Source organism: Saccopteryx leptura, chromosome 3 (assembly GCF_036850995.1).
Source record: "Saccopteryx leptura isolate mSacLep1 chromosome 3, mSacLep1_pri_phased_curated, whole genome shotgun sequence".
NCBI classification, from domain to species: Eukaryota; Metazoa; Chordata; class Mammalia; order Chiroptera; family Emballonuridae; genus Saccopteryx; species Saccopteryx leptura.
The window spans coordinates 53,642,191-53,667,184 of record NC_089505.1 but is presented as its reverse complement, the minus strand read 5'-3'; the positions used below and the strand labels follow the sequence as shown (position 1 = coordinate 53,667,184).

At 39.4% G+C, this 24,994-nt stretch overlaps 1 protein-coding gene across 6 annotated transcripts in view; it reads left to right on the top strand.

Annotated features, from left to right (window-relative positions):
* Window positions 1–6,525, top strand: part of CEP57L1 (centrosomal protein 57 like 1) — a 69,538-nt gene extending 63,013 nt beyond the window's left edge. For all 6 annotated transcript variants that reach the window (XM_066373516.1, XM_066373514.1, XM_066373515.1 and 3 more), the window contains one exon: window positions 4,159–6,525. In XM_066373516.1, the coding sequence (XP_066229613.1) occupies window positions 4,159–4,374 (216 nt within the window). In that variant the 3' untranslated portion in view covers window positions 4,375–6,525. The remainder of the gene's footprint in view (window positions 1–4,158) is intronic.
* The last annotated feature ends 18,469 nt before the right edge of the window (window positions 6,526–24,994 follow it).

Below are 24,994 nucleotides of genomic sequence, written 5' to 3'. Positions count from 1 at the left end.
CTGTGTTGCATTCCCTGAGGAACTGTGCCCGGCTAGCTGTAGTGAAATGGTGAAGGGGACTCTTTCCTTCATGTGAATTCTTAATAATTAAGAGTAGCTTAACAATCTTAATATTTTAACAGAGGAATCATGGAATATTATATTTTATCCCAAGACAATGACTGCATAGGTTGGATTACTAGCACTGTGACACTGCTGGAGCTGAAGGCAGAGGGAGCCTCCAGGAACCCTCATGTCACAGTGTACCTTTCTGCCTCTTTAATAATCAACATTCATATACCGTATTTCCCCATGTATGAGACGATCCCACATATAAGACGCACCTTAATTTTGGGGTTCGAAATTTGAAAGGAAATGTATTACATAAAGTTATTGAACTCAAGTTTTATTTATCATAAAATTCATACAACTCATTCATGCAAAAAAGTGGGAAATGCAAGTAAAAAAATCTACAACCATTGTGTAAGATGCCCCCAGTTTTTAGACCCCAAATATTTCAGAAAAAAGGTGCATCTTATACATGGGGAAATACAGTAAATTGGTGATATATTAACCTCACAATTAAGCCCCCCTCTTTATAGGACAGTAATAAAGGATGCTGCATTGTACTGCTTTTATTCTATGCTCAGTAAAGAAAGAAAGAGGAATATGACCGTTTTGAAGCAAATGATTTTGCTTTACTGGCTTTTAAGGCTATACTAAGTAAAAATGTATGTTTGTATTAGGGTGAGGATTACATAACATACTTTCTTAGGAGAAACTTGAAAGAAATAGAAAGGTAGTCATTTTATATTTTTATAAAGAGAACTTTTATTTGTTGGGTTTCATGCATGAAATACCTCAAATGTGTTCTTTTGATTCACTTTAATTAATTTTAACAATACTGAACTATCCTATTGTATTAGTGACATCATTCTCCAAAGCAATTTAAATTAGAGTAATAAGTTTAATTTGGTTTTCTCTAACACATATTTGCGGTTTTTTATTGAATTTATTGGGGTGACACTGGTTAACAAAATTATACAGGTTTCAGATGCACAACTCTACTACACAGCATCTGTACACAGCATTATACGTTCACCACCCCAAGTCAAGTTTCCGTCCATCACCATGAATCCCCCGTACCCTCCTCCACCTTCCCGCTCCTGCCCCGCAGTCACCACACTGTTTTCCATGTCCATAAGTTTTTTCTTTTTTGTCCTTTTTTGCTCGATCCCTTCCCCCTTACTCAGCATACACACAGAGAGCTGTCAGCCTGCTTTCCATCTATGAGTCTGTCGCTATTTTGCAGTTCATTTTGTTTGTTAGAGTCCACATATGAGAGAGATCATATGGCACTTGTCTTTCTCTGGCTGAATTATTTTACTTAGCGTAAGGCTCTCCAGTTCCATTCATGATGTCACAAAAGGTAACAAACAGCAAATGTTGGTGAGAATGTGGAGAAAAGGGAGCCCTCACGCACTGTTGGTGGGAATGCAGTTTGGTGTCACCACTGTGGAAAGCAGTATGGAGTTAACCTCAAAAAATTAAAAATGTAACTTCCTTTATTATCCAGTGATTCTATTTCTAGGAATATATTTGAAGAAACCCAAAACACTGATTTGAAAATATATACACCCCTATGTTCACTGCAGCATTATGTACAATAGCCAAGATTTGGAAACAGCCCAAGTGTCCATCAGACGAGTGGTCCATTTACACAATGGAATTATACTCAGCCATAGAAAAGTAGTCATTTTTTAAATGACTGTTTAGGCAGTCTGTTCATAAATTGTTGTTTGGGGTTTTTTTGTAGGTTGTTGTTTTTTTTGTATTTTTCTGAAGTGAGAAGAGGGGGAGGCAGACAGACAGACTCCCACATGCACTCGACCAGGATCTACCTGGCATGCCCACCAGGGGGCGATGCTCAGCCCAGGGGTGTTCCTGTGCTGCAACCAGAACCATTCTAGTGCCTGAGGTGGAGGCCATGGAGCCATCCTCAGCGCCCGGGCCAACTTTGCTCCAATGGAGCCTCAGCTGTGGGAGGGGAAGAGAGAGACAGAGAGGAAGGATAGGGGGAGGGGTAGAGAAGCAGATGGGCGCTTCTCCTGTGTTCCCTGGGTGGGAATTGGACCCAGGACTTCCATACACCAGACTGACACTCTACTGCTTAGCTAACTGTCCAAGGCCCATAAACTGTGTTTTGAAAATATTATTTTTAGGCCCTGGCCGGTTGGCTCAGCGGTAGAGTGTCGGCCTGGTGTGTGGGGGACCCGGGTTTGATTCCCAGCCAGGGCACATAGGAGAAGCGCCCATTTGCTTCTCCACCCACCCCCTCCTTCCTCTCTGTCTCTCTCTTCCCCTACTGCAGCCAAGGCTCCATTGGAGCAAAGATGGCCCGGGCGCTGGGGATGGCTCCTTGGCCTCTGCCCCAGGCGCTAGAGTGGCTCTGGTCGTGGCAGAGCGACGCCCCGAAGGGGCAGAGCATCGCCCCCTGGTGGGCAGAGCGTCGCCCCTGGTGGGCGTGCCGGTTGGATCCCGGTCGGGCGCATGCGGGAGTCTGTCTGACTGTCTCTCCCCGTTTCCAGCTTCAGAAAAATACAAAAAAAAAAAAAGAAAGAAAGAAAATATTATTTATATATATATATAAATATATATATATATATATATACACACACACACACACACATATATATATTTATTTATTTATTTTTACAGAGACAAAGAGAGAGGGATAGATAGGGACAGACAGACAGGAACAGAGGGAGATGAGAAGCATCAATTATCAGTTTTTTTGTTGCGACACCTTAGTTGTTCACTGATTGCTTTCTCATATGTGCCTTGACCGTGGGCCTTCAGCAGACTGAGTAACCCCTTGCTCAAACCAGCGGCCTTGGGTCCAAGCTGGTGAGCTTTACTCAAACCAGATGAGCCCGTGCTCAAGCTGGCGACCTTGGGGTCTCAAACCTGGGTCCTTTGCATCCCAGTCCGATGCTCTATCCACTGCGCCACCGCCTGGTCAGGCGAAAATATTATTTATATTTCATAATAGCTGTAGCAGCATAAATTTTCAAGCATCTTATTGTGATAAATTTAATGTCTGCAATTAAAATAGCCTTGACAAGTAGAACATCAGGTACTTTGCCTATGTCTGGATCAGCTCTACAGATTAGGCCTATGCATAATATGTGCAGTAGACTAAGTAATAGACTGGACTTTGAAGAAATGGGTTTTGACTGGTTGATAGTTTTTGTTTTGTTTAATTCTGTCTACCCAACCTTTACTAGATGCTCCTTAATGAGATAAGGTTATTCCCTTGATTTTTGTTGTTGTTGTTACTAGCATTCCATAGTACTTTAAATTCAGGAATACTTTTAAGAAATATGTCTATATATTTGACTCTATAAACTTGATGTTCATTCCTAGCACCAGATCTTTGCTGTTAATATCACCTGAAAGGTCCCTTTCTGTCCTCTCTGTCTTAGTGTTTTGTCTTTTTTCAATGAGAGACAAGGAAGGAAGGGAGAGAGATGAGAAGCATCAACTCGTAGTCAAGGCACTTTTAGTTGGCTATTGATTGCTTCTCATACATGCCTTGCTGGGTGCAGGCCCTCCAGCCAAGATAGTGCCCCTTGCTTAAGCCAGCGGCCTTGGGCTTCAAGCCAGTGACTTTTGGGCTCAAGCTGATGACACTGCACTCAAGTCAGAGACCTCAGGTTTTCAAGCCTGGGACTTCAGCAGACCTCAGTGTCCCAGGTCAATATTCTATCTACTGTGTCACCCTCCACTGGTCAGGTTCTGACTTCTAGTTTTTACCCATTTCATTTTCTTCATAAACCTGTCTCTCAGCTTCCCTGCCCACACTGACCTTGCCCTCTTTGGCCTTCTCAGATACACAGTTTTGTCCTACACTGAGGTATCGCAACTTGAATTATTCTCTAGCTGTCATGTATATGCTTTTCTTTCACTAATAAGAGCAGTAAGATTCTTGAGAGCAAAGGTTGTTTTATTTATTGTATTTCTACCTGACTAGCACAGTAGTAGGCATGTAATAGGTATTCAATAAATAAAAACTTAATGAGCTTTTTAATTTTATGTTGTTTTTAACCATCCAGTTCATCTCTTACAGGGTGCATTTTTCATGCTTTTGACTAAAATATTAGTTTTTTTCCCCTCTAGGTTCGTAAACTGCAGCAAAAAGTTCAGAACTCAAAGATGAGTGAAGCTTCAGATGTCCGAGAAGATAGCAGCCCTCAACGATCAAAGAACAAGAAAAACAGCCCCAGAAAAAGTTTGCTAAATAATTCTCTTCAGAAGAACAGCAGCTTTCGTCCAATACAAGTCCATAATCTTCAAACGAAATTGAGAAGAGATGATATCCTGTGGGAACAGTAACACTAGAGCAAACCGCCACCTTAAATGAATTCTGTCAATGAGATCTTGAATTGTCTAAAGTGGCTTTAATATATCTTTATGAAATTTTGAATTATGGTTTTAGCCTCTATAAAGTGTCAAGTTGTAGTATTTTTTAATTAATGCCCAATGACCTCCTAAGAGTCCCAAATAATAAATGACTGCTTTTTTTTATTGACGAAATATTCATCTCACCATATTTTTGAAACATTGTTCACTTTTCAGATATCTTTAAGCTAAATCTAAAAAATTTTTATACTGGATTGGTGATATTTAAAATTGAGTTAAATTTTAAATGCCATTTCAAGTACCATTCCACTTTTTCATTTAGTAGGCCTGTAAACCCTATGAGCCAATGTAAAATGAAGAGTGTGGAAAGGTCTTTTAACTTTCCTGGTACTGTGGTACCTTGAGATACGAATTTAATTCGTTCTGTAACCAAGCTCGTAAGTCAGTCAACTCATATATCCAACTGCCGATAATGGACCCATGTGCCAACACACCAACTAGCAACAGCTTCCCAAATCATGACTCGTATCTTGGAATTTCACTCAGATCTCAAACAAAAATACGGACTGAGTCACAGCTCATATCTTTAAAAAAAAATTTGTATATTGGTCTGTTCGTATCTCAAGGTACTACTGTACTTTATCCCTATTTTGTTTTAGAGCTGTGAGATGTTTTTCGTTTCGGAAAATGGAAAAGCTTTTTGAAGAGGCCTTTAGCTCCAGTTTCTATGACAGTAACAAATGAATACTCATAGTTACTTCATGTTTAGATGACAACTCAATTATAGAAGCTTTCCTCTAATATTCCCATTCTCTTAGAAATCTAGTTTTAGAACTACAACTTCTGATGACTTTTAGTTTTTGCATTACATATAATATTCATTAGTATAAATTGAGAGTGTGAATTTTCAGGACCCAGAAAACTGGCATATTTTTTTACAAGAAAGTATAGGATGAAGTTGGGCATTTCATTACCTCATCCAGCAAAAATTTGGGGAAATATGGTACATTCTTATTTTTCCTATTTTTAAATCAGTGCTTACAAAAGTGATTTCTGTGCGTTTGTGTGCTTTATAATAAATTTACATTTGTTGGCCTATCTTTCCAGAAGCCTGTGAAAACTAGTGTGACACTTCTGAACTTTTTTGGTTTCTCACTGAAATCTTTAGAGACAACTAGAGAATTGGACTCATTAATGAAAATAAAAATAGAAGACAGAAAAGGCATACTGGAATCAAAGAACTTAGAAAATAGGGTAACAGTTTAAGAAATGGTGATTCCAAAGGGACAGAGTTGGAGGTACATCTTTATTTATTAAGTCCACAGCTGAGGGAATGTTCAAATGATAAGTGTTAAAAGAATTTTGGGTCAGGATCTTAAAAGCTAAAAAAAATACCCCACCAATTTTAAAAGATAGTCTTTATGTCCTAGGAAATTCCCCAACAATGTATGTAGGTGAAGGGGGTAATTGTGATCTTTCTGGGGAGAACTGTGACTCACTCTCTGTGAGAGATGTACTAGGTTAGAAGACCTTTCCATACCTGAAGTGGGAGATGACTAAAAATAGGCAGATTGAACCTTGGAATTGTCCTTGAAAATAACGAATGGCAGAGATAAAAGTTTTTGCCCTGGTTTAACTAAGTACATTTGCCCTCCACCAGCGTTCACTCCCTCTCCATCCATCAGCGCCTTCAGCCCAGAGATGTTCCACAGAGCACGTCATCTGAACTCAATTTCACCACCTTCCCTGTTTTTCCATTGCCTTTCATTCTCAATAGTGTGAGTTCTATAGTTTATACTGAGCAAAACAAAACACCTCACCAGGACCATAATGTAGCCCTTTTTAAAAAATTATTTTTAAAATTTTTATTGTATTTATTAGGCTGGCATTGGTTAGTAAAATTATACAGGTTTCAGTTGTACAATTCTACATACAATACATCACCTGTATATTGCATTGTGTGTTCACCACCCCAACTCAAGTCTCCCCCATCGTCACATACCCCCTTGACTGTCTCCCCCACCCCCGTTTCTCTCTGGCAATCCCCTTACTGTTGAATTTATTAAATGATTAAACTAAAGTACATATTTGTACAACCTTTTGCACTTACCATGCACTCACCAGGACCATAATGTAGCCATATTTTTCTGTGCTTTTGTTTTCTATGCACTTAAGAAGGCTGAATGTATTCAGTTTATTAGTACTAAAGTCATTACTTGTGACTGTACTATGTGTACATACTTTAGAAATGTATCTCTAAAACAAAATACCATAAAAAATTTAAAGTCATTTTTAAAAATGCTTGAATATTTCAATTTAGAATTTTCTTGCAAAAATCGGTGTAGTGTGGTAGAATAAACAGAATTTCAGAATTAGGAGACAGGTTCAAATTACACTGCATTTTAGTAACTGGGACATAAATGAATTTTTGGAACCTCTGTTTCTTGTGTGTAAAGTGAGGATTATATTACTGTCTACCTCACAGGGTTATTGTGAGGAGTAAATGAAACAACATGTTAAAGAACCCAGCAAAGAGGTTTGCACTGAGTAAAGACTCAATAAACGTTAAATCTGGGGCAGGGCGGGGGGGGGATGTCAAGAACCTAACCACGCGACTTAAAGCCTGAGAGCAAGGCAGAAATGTGTTCTTCATAAAAAATGGGAGTATTCCAATTTACTTGGGGTTTTTTTGGGGGGGTGGGTCTTTGTTTTTGTTATTTTCTTTTTCTATGTGCCTGGGAAGAAATTGCTTTGGCTTGTTCCCTAGCTCAGGTTTCTAGTAGGAGGGGTAAAGAATACAATCCTACCATGGTGCAGAAATACGTCACACAGCAGCTTGGTTTGGGGTCTCTTGGTTGTTGGAGTGACATTTCTTACTGAGAGACAATGCAGAATGGTCTTTTGTTCCTCCATCACACCTACTGGACTAAAAATGTGTCTCGGCTCATACCGCTGCTTGCCAGAGCTTTTGACTCCACGGGTGGAACAGACGATTTCCTTCCTGGACCGGCAATCAGTGGTCAGTGTGCAGAGTGGCTGTAGTAACCCTGCAGCTGTGATCTGCCTGGCAGAAACTCGGTAGGATATCATTGATTTTGTTCTCTTAAGTGAAAAACAGGTTGTTTGTCTGTTATTTATCAGAAATTGAAAAAGTAAAAGTAGAACTTTCTAGCCAAAATGGGTCTCAGCTTCGATGAAACTGTGAAACTAGAAAGTTCGAGTGTTTAAAGCAGCAGATACACTGAATATTCTGATCCTGGAAATAGGCGTTGGAATCTTGAATTAACTGTACTTATTTGGGTCGTTGGCAAGCCAGCCGTCCTTACTAGGTTGTAGCTAAAGGTGGGAGAGACAGAGGGAAGTGCTCAATGTTCGGCCATGTGATATTGAAGGAGATGCTTAGTGCCGTGAGCTAGCTGGCGAGGACGCTGTACTTCGTAATTGCTTTTGAGTTTTTGTGTAGCCTTTAAAAATACAATTTTAACTGTAAAGTATTACTCTTAATTTTTGGATAGGACATGAAAAATTAAAATTTGACCTGTGAGAAATCAAACTAAGAGGAAAGGGTTGATTGATCAGGCACAACAGGAGTGCACACTGTAGCCAAAATGCGCCAGCTGCCATTGGTGGAGTAAATAGTGAAACTCCTAATGGGCTTTCCTGGGACTCTCTTCAGCTGCAACTAAAGCTGTACCTACTGAGAACATTGAATTGTGTGTGAGGTTTAGATAAGTACCAGCTGACTCCCAGATGTACAAAACAAGCCTCTCTAACATGTAATAGCATCTGTAAGATGAAAGAAAAAAACTCAGTGGGTGCCATGGCATCTTTTATTAAAGTGAGGATAAATAAAAACAATATTGACTATCACTGATCTGAAAATAAACTTACAGTACTTCTAATTAAATAGGCCTTGCCTGCCCAGGCCTCAGCAATTACCTTTATAACCTATATATTATTTTCATGTCACTTTCCTCCTTTAATTGCTGTGTGTGTGTGTGTGTGTGTGTGTGTTTTATTATGTAAGGAGAATTAGAACAAAATTATAAAGTTAAAGTTTTAAAATATTGCCCAGGCCAGAGTTTGTTTTTATTATAGCTATAGGCTAATTGTTTAAAGAATTGGGTGGCTTTTGTTTTCCTGGCGGGTACTTTGGGAGTGTTCTTATTGATATTGAGCCATTGAATTTTTATTTGGTGAAAGATCCTACTAGATATCATAGGCAATCAGAATTATAAATAAACATACCCCCACTAACAAATTTATTTTATTATATATGCATGTCCCATTGTATACCTATGTGTTTAGCAGTTTTAATAGAAAACAGTAGAGAATCAAATTGATCTCTTGTTACCTTATGCACTGAGGCAGTTTTGTGACAATATAAGACTTTCTAATAACCAGTTCAACAGTCATGTTGGGAGGCTGGATCTAGGGGTTAGTGATTGGCAGAGGAATGTTGGGCATTATGAATTATCAAAGAAAGGTAAAAAGTTCTATGAATGATATAGTCTGCTTTCCTAGAACCTTTTAGAATAAGGACGCAGTTATCCACCATATTATCTGCCTGGATTTTCTTGCCTAGGCTTTGTCATCTAGCTTTTCCTCTTTGGATCTCAATTTACTGGTTCCTTTCAGAAGCCCTCTCTAAGCCTCCCCTTCACACCCTTGCCTTCTCCAAAATCTTACTTAGCTGCCTCTCCCAAGTATTTCTCCTGTCTTTACACTTAGCATAATTTCTTGTTACTGTTTGTCTTCCTGTGGACTGAAAGCTCCCTGAGAACAAGATTTTTTCCTGCTCAACTATCACCCCGCACTTCACACAGTACCTGGCCCATAAGTAGCCTCTCAATAAGTATTTGGTAGGTTAGTTCATGATACATATTATTTGATGGTCTCATCTAACTGAGCATATTGGGTCATATAGTGCCATTTCAGGCACCAGTTTACCTGTTCTGCTGTTTCACCTTTTAAGGATATATGATTATATTTTACACGACCCTTGGTCAAAATTAGTCCTGTACTTTACTGTATGTTTATCTGACAGCACAGACAATGGGCATTCAGAATGATGCTTTCTTTATTATAATGCTAGAAGAAAGAATTTTGAGAACCAAGCTAGCTATTTATTTGTATGTCAGTGTGTTTAATTTGTTCAGTCAGCAAGTATTTATCCATCTCTGATCAACTTTTTTTATTTTTTATTTTTATTTTGCGAGAGAGACATAGGGACAAACAGATAGGAAGGGAGAGAGATGAGAAACATCAACTCCTAGTTGCAGCACTTTAGTTGTTCATTGATTGCTTTGTCATATATGCCTTGATGAGAGTGGGAGGGCTCCCACTGATCTGGTGACTCCTTGCTCAAGCTAGCGACCTTGGGCTTCAAGCCAGTGACCGCTGGGCTCAAGACGGCAACCATGGGGTCATATCTACGATCCCACACTCAAGCCAGATGAGCCCACGCTCAATCCAGCCACCTCAGGGTTTTGAACCTGGGCCCTCTGTTTCCCAGGCTGACGCTCTATCCACTGTGCTACTGCCTAGTCAGGCAAGATGTATTATTTTTTAATGTGTTGTATTCTATTTGCTAGTATTTTGTTTAGGATTTTTGCATCTGTATTCATTAGGGATAATGATCTGTAGTTTCCTTTTTGTGTCTTGTCCTTGCCAGGTTTTGGGATCAGGGTTATGTTGACCTCATAAAATGTGTTGGGGAGGCCCTGGCTGGTGGGCTCAGTGGTAGAGCATCAGCCTGGCGTGCAGGAGTCCTGGGTTTGATTCCTGGCCAGGGCGCACAGGAGAAGCACCCATCTGCTTCTCCATCCCTCCCCCTCTCCTTCCTCTCTCTCTCTCTCTTTCCCTCCTGCAGCCAAGGCTCTATTGAAGCAAAGTTGACCCAGGCACTGAGGATGGCTCTATGGCCTCTGCCTCAGGTGCTAGATGGCTCTGGTTGCAACAGAGCAACACCCCAGATGGGCAGAGCATCGCCCCCTGGTGAGCATGCCAGGTGGATCCCGGTCGGGCGCACGTGGGAGTCAGTCTGTCTGACTGCCTTCCTGTTTCCAACTTCAGAAAAAAAAATAAAATAAAATGTGTTGGGGAGTATTGGCTTTTTCTTCTAACTTTTGGAAAACTTTGAGAAAGAGAGGTACCAAATCTTCTTAGGAATATTTGGTAGAACTCACTAGTGTAGCCACCTGGTCCTGGACTTTTGTTTTTTGGGAGGTTTCTGATAGTCATTTCTATTTCCTCCCTGCTTATGGGTCTATTTAGGTTTTCCACTTCTTCATGACTCAGTCTAGGAAGATTATATAGTTCTAGGAATTTATCCATTTCCTCTAGGTTGTTGAATTTGGTGACAATCTTTTATAGTATTCTACTGTGATCCTTTGTATATCTACGATGTCAGTGGTAATTTCTCCTCTTTCATTTTGGATTTTATTTATCTGAGTCTTTCCTCTATTTTCCTTGGTAAGTCTAGCCAGTGGTTTGTCAATTTTAGTGGTCTTTTCAAAAAAACAGCTTTGTTGTATTAATTTTTTCTGTAGTTTTTTTGTTCTCTGTTTCATTTATTTCTGCTCTGAATTTTACTATTTTGTTTATTCTGACTTTGGGTTGCCCTTGTTCTTCTTTTTCTAGTTCCTTAAGGTGTGATATTAGGTTGTTTACTTGGGACCTCTCTTGTTTCTTGATATAAGCTTGTAATTATATAAACTTCCCTCTTATTACTGCTTTCACTGCATCCCAGAAATTTTGATATGTCATGTTGTCATTTTCATTTGTCTGGATATATCTTTTGATATCTACTTTTTTTCTTCTTTGACCAGTCATTTTTTAGCAGTATGTTGTTTAATTTCCACATTTTTGTGGGTTTCTTTACTTCCTTTTTGCAGTTAAATCTAATTTCAAAGCCTTATGATCAGAAAATATGCTTGGTATAATTTCAGTCTTCCTGAATTTGTTGATGTTGGTTTTGTGGCCCAACATATGGTCTAATCTTGAGAATGTTCTATCACACTGGACAAGAATGTATAATCTGATGTTTTGGGATAAAATGTCTTGTAAATGTCTATTATGCCCATGTGGTCCAGTGTGTCATTTAAGACTGATATTTCTTTATTGATTTTCTGTTTGGATGATCTATCTAAAGCCAGTGTTGAGATCTCCAAGTATGACTGTGTTTTTGTCTGTTTCTATTTTTAGATCAGTTAGTAGATGTCTTATATATTTTAGTGCTCCCTGGTTTGGTGCATATATATTAAGAAGAGTTATGTCTTCTTGATACAGTCAATGTCCCCTTTATCATTATGAAATGTCCGTCTTTGTCTCTTGTTACCTTTGTTGGCTTGAGGTTAGCGTTGTCGGGTATGAGTATGGTGATACCTGCTTTCCTTTGGATATTATTTGCTTGGAGAATCATTTTCCAACCTTTCACTTTGAATCTACTTTTGTCCTTGCAGCCTAAATGTGTCTCGTGAAGGCAGCATATGGTAGGATTTTGCTTTTTGATCCAATCTGCTACTCTGTGCCTCTTTATTGGTGAGTTCAGTCCATTTATGTTTAAGGTAATTATTGATACTTAAGGATTTCCTATAGCCATTTTATATTTTGTTTTCTGGTAGCTCTGTGTCTTGTTTGATTCTTCTCTTTCTGTTAGTTGGTTTGTACAATGGTATTCCATACCTCTTTTCTCTGTTTCTTCTTTTTTTAAGCTGTGTGTTTCAGTAGTGGCTTTTTCGTGGGTGGTTATTATTAAGTTATTAAGAGAAAAATGTCCATATGTACAAGCGTCCTTTGTCTTATGAGTGCTCCTACACTTCATCCTCCTTTACTTCTGCAGATCTTTATCCTCTCTGCTTTTATGTTACTGTTGTCACAGATTATCTTTGTTTTTATTGTGACCTTGTGGGAGCTTTTACTTGTAGATTTGATTTGTTTTTTCCTTTGTGTCTGCTTGAATAACCCCCTTGAGTATTTCCAGCAGTGCAGGTTTCCTGGTGATAAATTCCCTCAGCTTCAGTATGTCTGCAAAAAATTTTTTCTCCTTCATATTTGAAAGACAAGTTGGATGGATATAGTATTCTTGTCTAGTAATCTTTCTCTTCTGGTACTTTGAATGTTTGGGTCCACCCTCTTCTGGCTTGTAGAGTTTCTGATGAGAAGTCTGATGATAACCTAATGGGCTTTTCTTTATATGTTATGGTCTTCTTTTCCCTAGCTGCTTTGAGGATTCTTTTCTTGTCATTGATTTTTGAACAATTTTATTATAATGTGCCTTGGAGTAGGTCTGTTTGGGTTTAGGTAACTCGGCATTCTGTTTGCTTCTTGGATTCGAGGCTCTCACTTTTTCCATAGGCTTGGGAAATTCTCATCAATTATTTTTTTGAATAGGCTCTCCATTCCTTTTCCCTCTCTTATTCTTCTGAGATACCCATTATTCTTATATTGCTCTTTCTGATGAAGTCAGATAATTCTTGTAGAGCACTCTCGGTTTTTAAATTTACGAGTCTGTCTCCTCTTCTCTCTGTAGCATTTCTAGTTGCCCATCTTTGGTGTCACTAATTCTTTCCTCTATCTGGCTTGTTCTATTAGTTAAACTTGCTACCTCAGGCTTTAATTCATGCATTGAGTTCTTCATCTATGTTTTTAAAGTTTCAATCTCCTTTCTGAGCTCATTAAGTTGCCTATTGGTGTTTTCTCACATCTCATTGAATATTTTTAGAACTTTCATTTTAAATTCTCTATCATTTAACTCCAAGGTTTCCATGTGATTGAGATTTTTTCTAGAGATTTTCTATTTTATTTCTGAAATGCGTCTCTGTTTTCTGTAGCCATGGTATTCTATTTCTTCTTCCTTGATGGCATTTGAGAGTGGTATTGTTACAGACTCTAACCAAAAAAAATCCTTAAAAAACGAAAAGTTAAAATTAAAATATATAAAAAAATTTTAAATGTCACAAATAATAATGAAAAAAAAAACACAGAAAACAAAGATTGAAAACAAAAAACAATCAAAAACAAAGAAATATACCCACAAAAACATAAGAATAGAAAATATAAAAATTAAAGAAAATGAAATTCAAAAGAGAAAAAGAAAACAAAGAAGAAAAAAAAGAGAAAAATTTAAAATAGAAAATAAATTTTAATTTTGAGAGGTTTCTTTTAGTAGGTGTTGCTGTATTGCAAGTTTTAGTCTATGAAATTCCTGGACTGTCCTCTGCTGAGATGTTGCTGTTGCAATGATGTAGGCATGGCTGCAGTTGCATTGGTGGATGGGGCGTGTTGTGAGGGCTTTATAGCTTCGGCTTTATAGCTTTAGAGGTCTGGCAATGGAGAGCTCCAGCCTCCAGGTGTTCCTCCCCATATCTTAACAGACCTGGGGACCAGACATGGAGCACCTCTGTTCTTCAGGAGAAAAAATGGCTCTGGAGAGCTAGCTGTGGGGTTGTCTCTGCCACTCTTGGTATGGTGAAGTCAGAGAGACAGGATCTGGGAGGGTGGGGGCTGCACTTTAGTTTTCTCTGTCTCTGCCAAGTGTAGGCTCCAGGTGGACCATGGAAATACTGGCCATGACCTCTCCCTCTGACTGCATTGGTTTATCTCCCCCTATGCCCCACTATCTCACCACTCCTCCCTGCAGAAGGAGACCCAGTTACTCTAGGTTTCCCTCTCTGTACCCCTCAGACAAAATCCAAACAGCCTGAGCTTCCCACTTCCCCATAGTCTGGCAGAGAGAAAAAAAATCCAGTTAGTCTGGGTTTGTCACCTCTCCAGAGCCCACCATGAATGCATTTTATCTTCTGCCCTCCTTTTCAACCTGTCCCACCTTTAGTCCACTCAGTACATGAATCTTTCAGGCATGCCTGTGAGCCCAGCTGCAGTTCCATCACTGTGTTATAGTTGTTCCACTTGTTGAAATTTCAAGGAAAGAGATCAGGAGTATCTCTCATGCTGCCATTACTCTGATGTCATCTCAACATGAATTGTTTAACAAATTATCTCACTATTCCTCAGCCATTGTTGCTGTCTAATCACTACCTCTGTGTAGAATCTAAGTATGGGGCTAAGTGTTAGGAAAGAAATTTGTTATGCAGGTGCTTGAGACAGTTCTAAAATTCATAAATATATAAGGTTTGTGGGCAAAACTATGCTCATGTATTGAATCTGAAATGAGCAAAGCTGTATCCCTTGACAAACCCTATTTATCTGAGCATCAACAGCCAACAGCACTAAAAAAGCTAAAAACCTAATATACCACCAACATTGTACTTTTTAAAAACATGCCATTTTACTGAGCAAAACCTGACAGAATATTTTTTAATGAGTGAGTAGAGTATGTAAATATCTCACCTAAAAAACAGCTTCATTAAATAAAGTAACTACTAACCTAGAGGCTGTATTTCTGAGACCCTTTTTTTTTTTTTTTTTTTTTTTTTTTGAGTGAGAGAGAGACAGTGACATCAAGCTTCTCCTGTATGTGCTTTGACTGGGAAATTGAACCTGCAATCTCTGCACTCTGGGACAATGCTCCAATCAATCAAGCTATCCAGCCAGGGCTTAATTTCTTTTTAAGAGACAGAGGGAAGGAGAGAGAGGGGAGGGGGAAGGGAAGCGTTCATTTGTTCCACTCAGTCATGCGTTCATTGGTTGTTTCCCATGTGTGCCCTGACTAGGGATTTAACCTGCAACCTTGTTGTTTCAGGACAATGCTCTTAACTGACTGAGCTAACCGGCCAGGGCCTCTGTGACTTTTAATATTTTGTTCAACATATTTTTTGTTTGTATCAGCTCTGAGCTATGGGCAGACCATAGGAAGAGAACTGCCACCCTTGTGGCAACATCAATGATGTTAATAATGGAATTCCACCCACTTGTAAAAGTTTACACCATTACAAATTATTAAAGTTGTTTAAATAGTTTTGAAAGAGAGATTTTAGTCTTTATAAAAAAGAGGATTGTACACTGTAAAAAAAAATATAGAAGACTGGATAAAGAAGATAGGGCACATATACACCATGGTATACTATTCAGCTAGAAGAAATGATGACATCGGATCACTTACAGCAGAATGGTGGAATCTTGATAACATTATGCGGAGTGAAATAAGTGAATCAGAAAAAAACAAGAACTGCAGGATTCCATACATTGGTGGGACATAAAAGCGAGACTAAGAGACATGGACAGGAGTGTGGTGGTTACAGGGGGTGGGGGGAGGGAAGGAGGGAGAGGGGAAAGGGGAGGGGAAGGGGTACAAAAAAAAAACTGGATAGAGGGTGATGGAGGACGATCTCTCTTTTGGTGATGGGTATGCAGCAGAACTGAATGACAAGATAACCTGGAAATATTTTCTTTGAATATATGTACCCTGATTTATTGATGTCACCCCATTAAAATAAAAATTTATTTATAAAAATAATAAAAATTTTAAATAAATAAATAAATAAAAATAAAGAAGATTGTAAAGTGAGCCAGACCTTCTAGTCATAACTACAATAATTTACTTTTGAACTAATTTTACTTAATCTGGCTAAGTAAATTTTAGGATAACTCTGAAAAATCTTGTAAGGTATTTTTGGTTAGTTTTTTTGTTGTTGTTGTTGTTTTTCCAAAGTTGGAAACGGGAGGCAGTCAGACAGACACCCGCATGCATCTGACTGGGATCCACCCAGCTTGCCCACCAGGGGGAGATGTTCTGCCCATCTGGGGCGTCGCTCTACCGCAATCAGAGCCATTCTAGCACCTGAGGCAGAGGCCACAAAACCATCCTCAGCGCCCCGGCAAACTTTGCTCCAATGGAGCCTTGGCTGCGGGGTGGGGGGGAAGAGAGAGACAGAGAGGAAGGAGAGGGGGAGGGGTGGAGAAGCAGATGGGCGCTTCTCCTGTGTGCCCTGGCCGGGAGTCAAACCCGGGACTCCTGCACGCCAGGCCGACACTCTACCACTGAGCCAACCGGCCAGGGCCTGGTTAGTTTTTTTTTGTTGTTGTTGTTGTTGTTGTTTTTTGTATTTTTCTGAAGCTAGAAATGGGGAGAGACAGTCAGACAGACTCCTGCATGCGCCCAACCGGGATCCATCTGGCACGCCCACCAGGGGGCGACACTCTGCCCCTCCAGGGCGTCACTCTGTTGCAACCAGAGCCACTCTAGCGCCTGGGGCACAGGCCAAGGAGCCATCCCCAGCACCCCAGCCATCTCTGCTCCAATGGAGCCTCGGCTGCAGGAGGGGAAGAGAGAGACAGAGAGGAAGGAGAGGGGAAGGGATGGAGAAGCAGATGGGTGCTTCTCCTGTGTGCCCTGGCCGGGAATCGAACCCGGGACTTCTGCACGCCAGGCCGACGCTCTACCACTGAGCCAACCGGCCAGGGCCTAGTTTGTTTTTTTTTTAATTAAATGTATATTGACTTGTAGGATATTTCTTAGAAAAATCTATTACTGAACTGGCACAGAATGTAAAACATTCCTTGCCTGAAAATAAGCTTAATGTTTACAGGGCTGTTGTCCAGAATTTTCTGCTGACTTTACAAATGTGTTATTTAAAACATAAGACATATTGGTACACAGGAAATACATTTAAAATTACATTTAACGACACTCCTGAGAATTCCATGGAACATTAATGATTTTATAGTTTATAATTTCTAGCAAAAGAAAAAGTACCTTTTGTATCTTAAAAACATTTTTTCAGAGATAGCTAAAGCCAAAATATGAAATATATGTAAAAGAATAGTAGTATTAATACCTTAAATATTGAATGCTTAAACACAGCATAAAATCATTATTACCTTCAATTTCCAAAAAATAAACTACAAATTTAAAGCTGGGGAATTCACTACCAGAGTTAAAAGAATTTATTTCTAGGTTATGAATGACTAGTTTTCCTTTAATCTCAAAAGTAACTGATCTTTTAAAAACTTAGTCTATGATTTTATGTATAACGTCTCTGTTTGATAAACTTGGAAGAATATATATCAGTATTCCATACTTTGATTCTCTCTTCTGGTATGGTTTAAATATTGGGCACAGAAGCTAAAATTTCATTGCGGGTTTTTTCCCTCCTTGCTTTTTTACAGTATAGCTCTGAAGAAGGAGGGTGTGCCTCTGGTATTTGAGTAGGATATTTGCCTATGATTTCTAAGTCTTAGAGCTACTTCTTAGCATTCCTATGAATATAGAGTTTGATTCTCTTAGCCAGGTTACTACTGCTTCAAATCACCACCTGCTGAATTAAAACATAAACCACTCAAAGACCAAATTATTTAGAAAAGAAAAGGTGTTTATATGCAAGGGAGATTTCCAAGAGAGTCCAAGCATTAGAAGCACAGCCTTATCAAATTAAAAATATAACAAGTATTTTTTTTTTAAGTTACAAAATTACCAAAGTCACTCCGTTTACAGTTATTCTCTTCAAGGTGGAAACAGCAGTTTTCTCACATCACTGTTATATCTGGAAGGGCATTATATAATATATCTTCAGACATCCGCATTCCCAGAGTCAGGGAAAAAGTTGTCTTAGAGAGTAATTTACAGGAAAGACTCAAGGTTTCATTTACTTGGGGGAACAAGAACTAGACAGGGTGACTTTGCTGTTGTTACCTCATCTCAGGGTTGCAAAGTGTATTTTTAGGGGTCCCCAAAGACTACCTTTGGGTTCAAAGATTTGCAAAAGGACACATAGAACTCAGAAAAGCTGTTGTATGTACCGTTATGATTTATTACAGTGAAAGGATACAGATTAAAATCAGCCACTGAAAAGTGGACATAGGACAAAATTCAGGAAACACCAGGCATGAACCTTGTCCCCTTCCAATGAAGTCATGCAGACAGCCCTTAAATCGATGTGTGGTGTTATACTTGGAGTATTGCCAACCAGGGAAGTTCCTCCAAACCTTAGTGTCCAAGTTTTTTATTGTAGGTTGATCACACATGTATGGCTGGCTGGCTGTGTGGCTGACCTTTAGTTTCCAGCCCCTTTAGAATTCAAGCTGGTGCTTCATGGCCCGAGGCCCCCTCATCATAACTCATGTTGTCAGCCCAGACTCTGGCAAAGCCCAAGTTCCCCAGGTAAACAAAAACATTCCTATCAGGCAGGATATTCCAAGGGCTTAGCAGGAGTTATCTTGCAGGAGCTGGACAAGGGCCAAACCATTCTTTGGAGTATGAGAGGTTTGTATAATCTAGACATGCTGCGTTAATCCTTTACTGCATAGTGCTGTTTTATTTTGTTTTCTGACTCTGGAATGTGATGTGCATTGCTTACTCTTCTGGTTAAGATGTCCATTTTGCCTCCAAATTTCCTCCTAAGGCATGGCTTTGACCACATAAATTTGCTTAGTGATTTTCTGAGACAGTATCACCATTTTGATGTTTTATTTTATTTGACCAATTTTTTATATGGTCAAATAGGTGACAAAAGGTGATGCTTAGTGCACAGAAACCTTGTGGAGTATACCAAACGTATCGAATAATTTTTAATAGCCATCCTTTTATAGGATAAATGAGCAAACCTTTGTGCTGTCTCGCAGCTGGTCAGGTAACCCCCAAAGACAATTTTGGTGTGGAATATATAGTAAGAGTTCATTATTGTGAGCTTGAGGGCTGAATTTTGTAAATGTAATCTCAAAAACAGAGAAGAAAAGATACAATTAAGTAATTAAAAACATTAGAGGCAATATTTAAAATAAAACAGGCATCACCCTGGCCAGATAGCTCTGTTGGTTGGAGCACCATTCCAAACGCAGAGGTTGCCGGTTTGATCCCTGGTCAGGACACAGGGATTTTAATCTGTATCCTTTCACTGTAATAAATCATAACGGTACATACAACAGATAGATGTTGTTCTCTCTCTCTCTCTCTCTCTCTCTCTTGCTCGCTAAAACCAATAGTAAAGGTTGAAAAAATATAAAATAGGCTTCAAGTAATTATATTTACTAGGAACTTTTAAAAAGGTAGATAGCTTTCGTTTAAAAAAAAGTTCAGCGACATGACAAAAGTACAAAATGATAGCTTCTCAGGAGTATTTTGGTGATATAAAAATCCTCTGCAGTTTAGGCTCTGGCTGCCTTTTAACTGCTTTTTGTTCACGGAAGACATATACTCAAAAATCAGTTTGTCAAAAACAAAAACAGAAAACCACACTTGACACAACCTGACCCCCACATCAAAAGACAGCAAACTAGGAAAGAATATCCCCACACACACAAAAGCACCCTCTACAGGTGAAATCATACTTAGTAGGGAAAGACTGAATAGTTCCCCGCTGTGTTAAAGAAACAAACAAACAAAAAATCAGTTTGTCAATTTAACAGAAAAAAACCCACACCCTGTTTTTACTTTTTTTGGATGCCATCCATATTTTGTAGAATAGGATTCACAAGTCATTTTTCAATCTTATGAATAAAAACATTTACATGTATATCTAATTAATTTTATAAAATAAATTAATATATTTTATATTTCTTTCAAATTCATTATTTGCAGGTATTATAAACCAAGACAAAGTACATTTCCTTTTATACCTCTACAAACTATTGTATACCCTCAAGTCAAAATCATCAGGAGAAAAAAAACATTACTTTCTAAAAAAGCAACAGACATACAAACTGATTTTCTGATTGAAATGATGAAAGCCAAAAGACAATGAGAAGACATTTAAAGTAATGTTTAAAAAAATAAGCTTATTTTCTATCCAATTAAAATATCCTTGAGAAATCATGGTAAAATAAATTTATCCAAACAAATAAAAGCCTGGAGAATATATCAGTACCAGACCCACACTGTAAAATATATTAAAGGAAGTTCTTTAGACAAAAGGAAAATGGACTCAAATGCAAGCATGGATCTTTAGGAAAACAGAGCAACTGAAAAGATAAATATGTGGGTAATTTTCTTAATTGACTTTAAAAACAGCAAAAATAAAATGTATTTGTATGCAGCCATACAATGAAATAATATTTGGCCACAAAGAGGAATGATATCCTGATACGGAACCTTGAAAACATGCAAAATGAAGGCAATCTCAAAGACCATATATTTTATGATTTCATTTTGATAAAATTTCTAGAATGGGAAACTCTACAGAGATAAAAAGTAGCTCAGTGGCTGCCTATCGCTGAGGGTGGGTTGGCTTGGAGAAGGATGGGGAGTGACTGCCAGTGGATATGGGTTTTCTTTAGGTTGTGATGAAAAGGTTCTAAAATGGGTTGTGGTGATGGTTATACAGTTCTGGGAATACTCTAAAATCATTGAATCGTACACTTTTGGGGGGAAATTGTACCTTTAAAGCTGTTAAAATATTAAAGAATATTGTGAATAAACCTTACATAAAAAATGTGTCTACTTAGGTGATATGTTCTTTTAAACAATCTTAATTAAATGAACACAAAAAATATGAATATACATAATCAGTTAAAGATATTAAATAGGTAACTCAACACCCTCCCATAAAATTTCAGGCTGAGGCCCTGGCCGGTTGGCTCAGCGGTAGAGCGTCGGCCTGGCGTGCAGGAGTCCCGGGTTCGATTCCCGGCCAGGGCACACAGGAGAAGCGCCCATCTGCTTCTCCACCCCTCCCCCTCTCCTTCCTCTCTGTCTCTTTCTTCCCCTCCCACAGCCGAGGCTCCATTGGAGCAAAGATGGCCCAGGTGCTGGGGATGGCTCTGTGGCCTCTGCCTCAGGCGCTAGAGTGGCTCTGGATGCAACAGAGCTCGACGCCCCAGAGGGGCAGAACATCACCCCCTGGTGGGCATGCTGGGTGGATCCCCGTCGGGCGCATGCGGGAGTCTGTCTGACTGCCTCCCCGTTTCCAGCTTTGGAAAAATGAAGGAAAAAAAAAAAATTCAGGCTGAGATGTTTCACAGGTGAATGAATTTAAACAATAAGGAAAAAGTAATACCAGTCATAAACTTTCTCCAGATAATAGGGAAGGGAGCTTCACAACTTTTTTATTTTTTACAATATCTTTTATTTTTTATTTTTCTTTTTTTCCCTGAAGCTGGAAACGGGGAGAGACAGTCAGACAGACTCCCGCATGCGCCCGACAGGGATCCACCCGGCACGCCCACCAGGGGCTACGCTATGCCCACCAGGGGCGATGCTCTGCCCATCCCGGGCGTCACTATGTCGCGACCAGAGCCACTCTAGCGCCTGAGGCAGAGGTCACAGAGCCATCCCCAGCGCCCCGGCCATCTTTGCTCCAATGGAGCCTTAGCTGCGGGAGGGGAAGAGAGAGACAGAGAGGAAGGAGAGGGGGAGGGGTGGAGAAGCAGATGGGCGCCTCTCCTGTGCGCCCTGGCCGGTAATCGAACCCGGGACTTCTGCATGCCAGGCTGACGCTCTACCACTGAGCCAACCGGCCAGGGCCAATATTTTTTAATTTTTTAAAATGAAATTTATTGGGGCAACATTAGTTAATAGGATCATATAGATTTCAAGTGTAAATTTCTCTGACATATGATTTGTATATTGCATTGTGTGCCAAACTTTTTAAAAAGAGGGCTGTAGCCTGACCAGGCGGTGGTGCAGTGGATAGAGCATCAGACTGGGGTGCGGTGGACCCAGGTTCGAGACCCCGAGGTTGCCAGCTTGAGCGCAGGCTCGTCTGGCTTGAGCAAAAGCTCACCAGATTGAACCCAAGGTCACTGGCTTGAGCAAGGGGTTGCTCAGTCTGCTAAAGGCCACGGTCAAGGCATGTATGAGAAAGCAATCAATGAACAACTGAGGTGTCGCAATGAAAAACTGATGATTGGTGCTTCTCATCTCTCTCTGTTTCAGTCTGTCTGTTCCTATCTATCCCTCTCTCTGACTCTCTCTCTGTCCCTGTAAAAAAAAAAAAAGAGGGCTGTATAATCTTGATACCAAAATATGACAGTATTGTAAGAAAATATAGGCCAATTCCAAAATTCTAAACGACATAGTAGCAATTTGAGTCCACTTTTCTTTCAAAAAAGATAAATCATGACCAAGTAGAGTTTATTCCAAGAAAGCAGTTTTGGATTAACAATCAAAAATCTATTAAATTCACCACTTAAATAAATGAGGAAAATCATATTATCTCAATAGATGCAGAAAAGAAATTTTATACAATTTAATACCCATTCAAGACTCTCAGTAAACTAAGAATAAAACCAGCTCATTGAATTCAGACCACCAAATCTGTCATGTCCCCTCACCCAACCAAAGGTCACGTCTATAGCACCTCTGAAGAAAAAGCACTAATGTGTTTTTCTAGACATTGCCTAGGGGATGGTGGAGCTGATTTGGTAGGAACCTGAGTCCTTGGATGACCAAGAGGAGCAGAGCTGTTCTGTTACCTGAACCATTCACATCAGCATCATTACGTTAGACACAGTTAAACAATTTTTTTTCTAAAGCCACTGATGATTGTGTCTTTTTATTAAAACAGCTTAGCCTTGTTTTTACTGTTCCAGGAGATGACATGCAATGTAAAGAAGGAGAAATTTCATTTGCACACAGGAAGAACATATTTGATGATCAAAGATGACCAAGCATCAAACATGTTTACTCAGGGAAGTTACAGAGCATGTATCCATGCAGATCTTCCTGAAGAAGGTTGACCATGTGGGGCCAGCTTGCTTATCTATTTAAATTCTGGCATTTGCTAGAATAAAATCCATTGTTTTGTTTTGGTACACATCTCATTACCAAATTTTAGGGGCTTTAAAAATGCTTGAAGCTGTGTTGATTTATGTGTTTAACAGATGGGCTTAATCCATTTACATTTATTACAATTACTGATATAGTTGAATTTATTTCTACCATACTTCTTTTTGTTTGCTTTTTTTCTCTCTTTCCTTGCCTTCTATTGGACTTAAAAGACCTATTCCTAACTTTTAACCCCACCTGTGTGCAAAGCTCTAGGCTGCATTTCTGTTCTTTCAGTACTCACTTTCACATTTTGACAAACATTATACATTTTTCTAGCTGAGTCTAAAGTTACTCAGTATGTATTTATCTTCTAAACATGCCTGCTTTAACTCCATCAAAGTCCATTTTAACTGCCCAATGAACATCTTCAAATCTTGCTCAAACTAATCTTACTATCTTTCTCTTAGAGCTTGAATTTTACCACTAAACACATAAGAAGGTTTTTTTTGTTTATAATCAATGGTTATTACATTTACTTATTTATTGAAAATACTTGTGAAGTCGGTGGGCAATGGGGGAAGGTCACATGAGGAACCAGGTCCGGAACTTTGGCTGGAACCGCCCACACCCATGCGCACCAAAAGAAACTTCCCAGGAGCCCTTTGAAAAGGAATAACTGTCTGTCAGCCAATGAAATTTTGCCACTTTCGTATCAACTCACCATCACTTTACCGACCCCATAAATTACCCCCACACAGGATAATCCGTGGGACTTCTCTGGCCCCTGTCTTGCGGACCAGAGAACCTCGTTGGGGAAGCGCTCTACTAAATAAAGCTTTGCTATTCCACACTTGGTGGCTACACCCTTCCTTCTTCCTCGGCTGGGAAAATATCTTACAGTACTATTAAATAATTCTTGAGAATCTGTTTTCAGAGACTTTAAAAGCCCAACACAGACTAGGTGCTCAATAAATGGAGCCCTACCCTATCCCCTCTCTGGAAATAAAGTTGTTTGTCTCTTTAATGCTAGATATGAGTGCTCAGCAGGCATGGATTCCTCTGAGTTAGATCCATTTCATGAACAGTTGTCAAAGACTGACCTCTCATTATGTTAATTTTGGGAATACTGTACTTGACTGTGTAGCGACCTAAATGGTGCAGGATTAAATGTTCTCATTTCTGAGCTGTGAAGTGTTGAAACTGATCAGGAAATGAAGGCAGAATGTCTATCCTTTGGGAGAAGAATCAACCAGTTTATGTTGCTGCTGCTCTTGGCTGCGGGTGGAATGCAGCTGTTAAGGCAGCTGTTTAACTTGTTTGCACAACTTGAAAGGACACTGCCAAGTGGCAAATATTTTTCATAACAACACTGCACTTTTGCTGAGAACAACAGTGCGTTTTATTGAGTTCCGGCAGTGTGCCAAATATGACAGATTTATTACTCAGCAGGTTCACAACCTAGGGGGAACATATATGCTCCTTTCCATTTTTAATATTTATTAAAAGAATAAACAGGCTCCCAAAGGAAGCCTCTACAAAAGCCTCTACAGCTTAATAATTTGTTGGAACAGCAGCAGATTGACTTGAGAAAATGAAATAAATATCTCTGAAAGGAAAACTAAAAATGCTAGAAATGCCAAAAGAAAAAGGAAGGTTTAAATATTTTAAACCTCTGTAATGTGGCCTGAGAGTGACTTGTCCCCTACTTATCCAGGACAGGGGAGGACAGCAATAGTGCAGAACCCACACCACCTATTGAGTCCCCTGTGGTTCTGGGTCCCTGGCTGGCTCCTGCAGTTAATCTGTTGTTAATTAGAAGTTGAGCCTGACCTGGTGGGGCAGTGGGTAAAGTGTTGACCTGGGGACACTGAGGTCACTGGTTCAAAACCCTGGGCTTGCCTTCTGTTCCTCTCCCTTCTCTCTCTCTCTCTCTCTCTCTCAAAAAAAAAAAAAAAAACTGAATAAAGTTAAAAATAAAATATTTTTAAA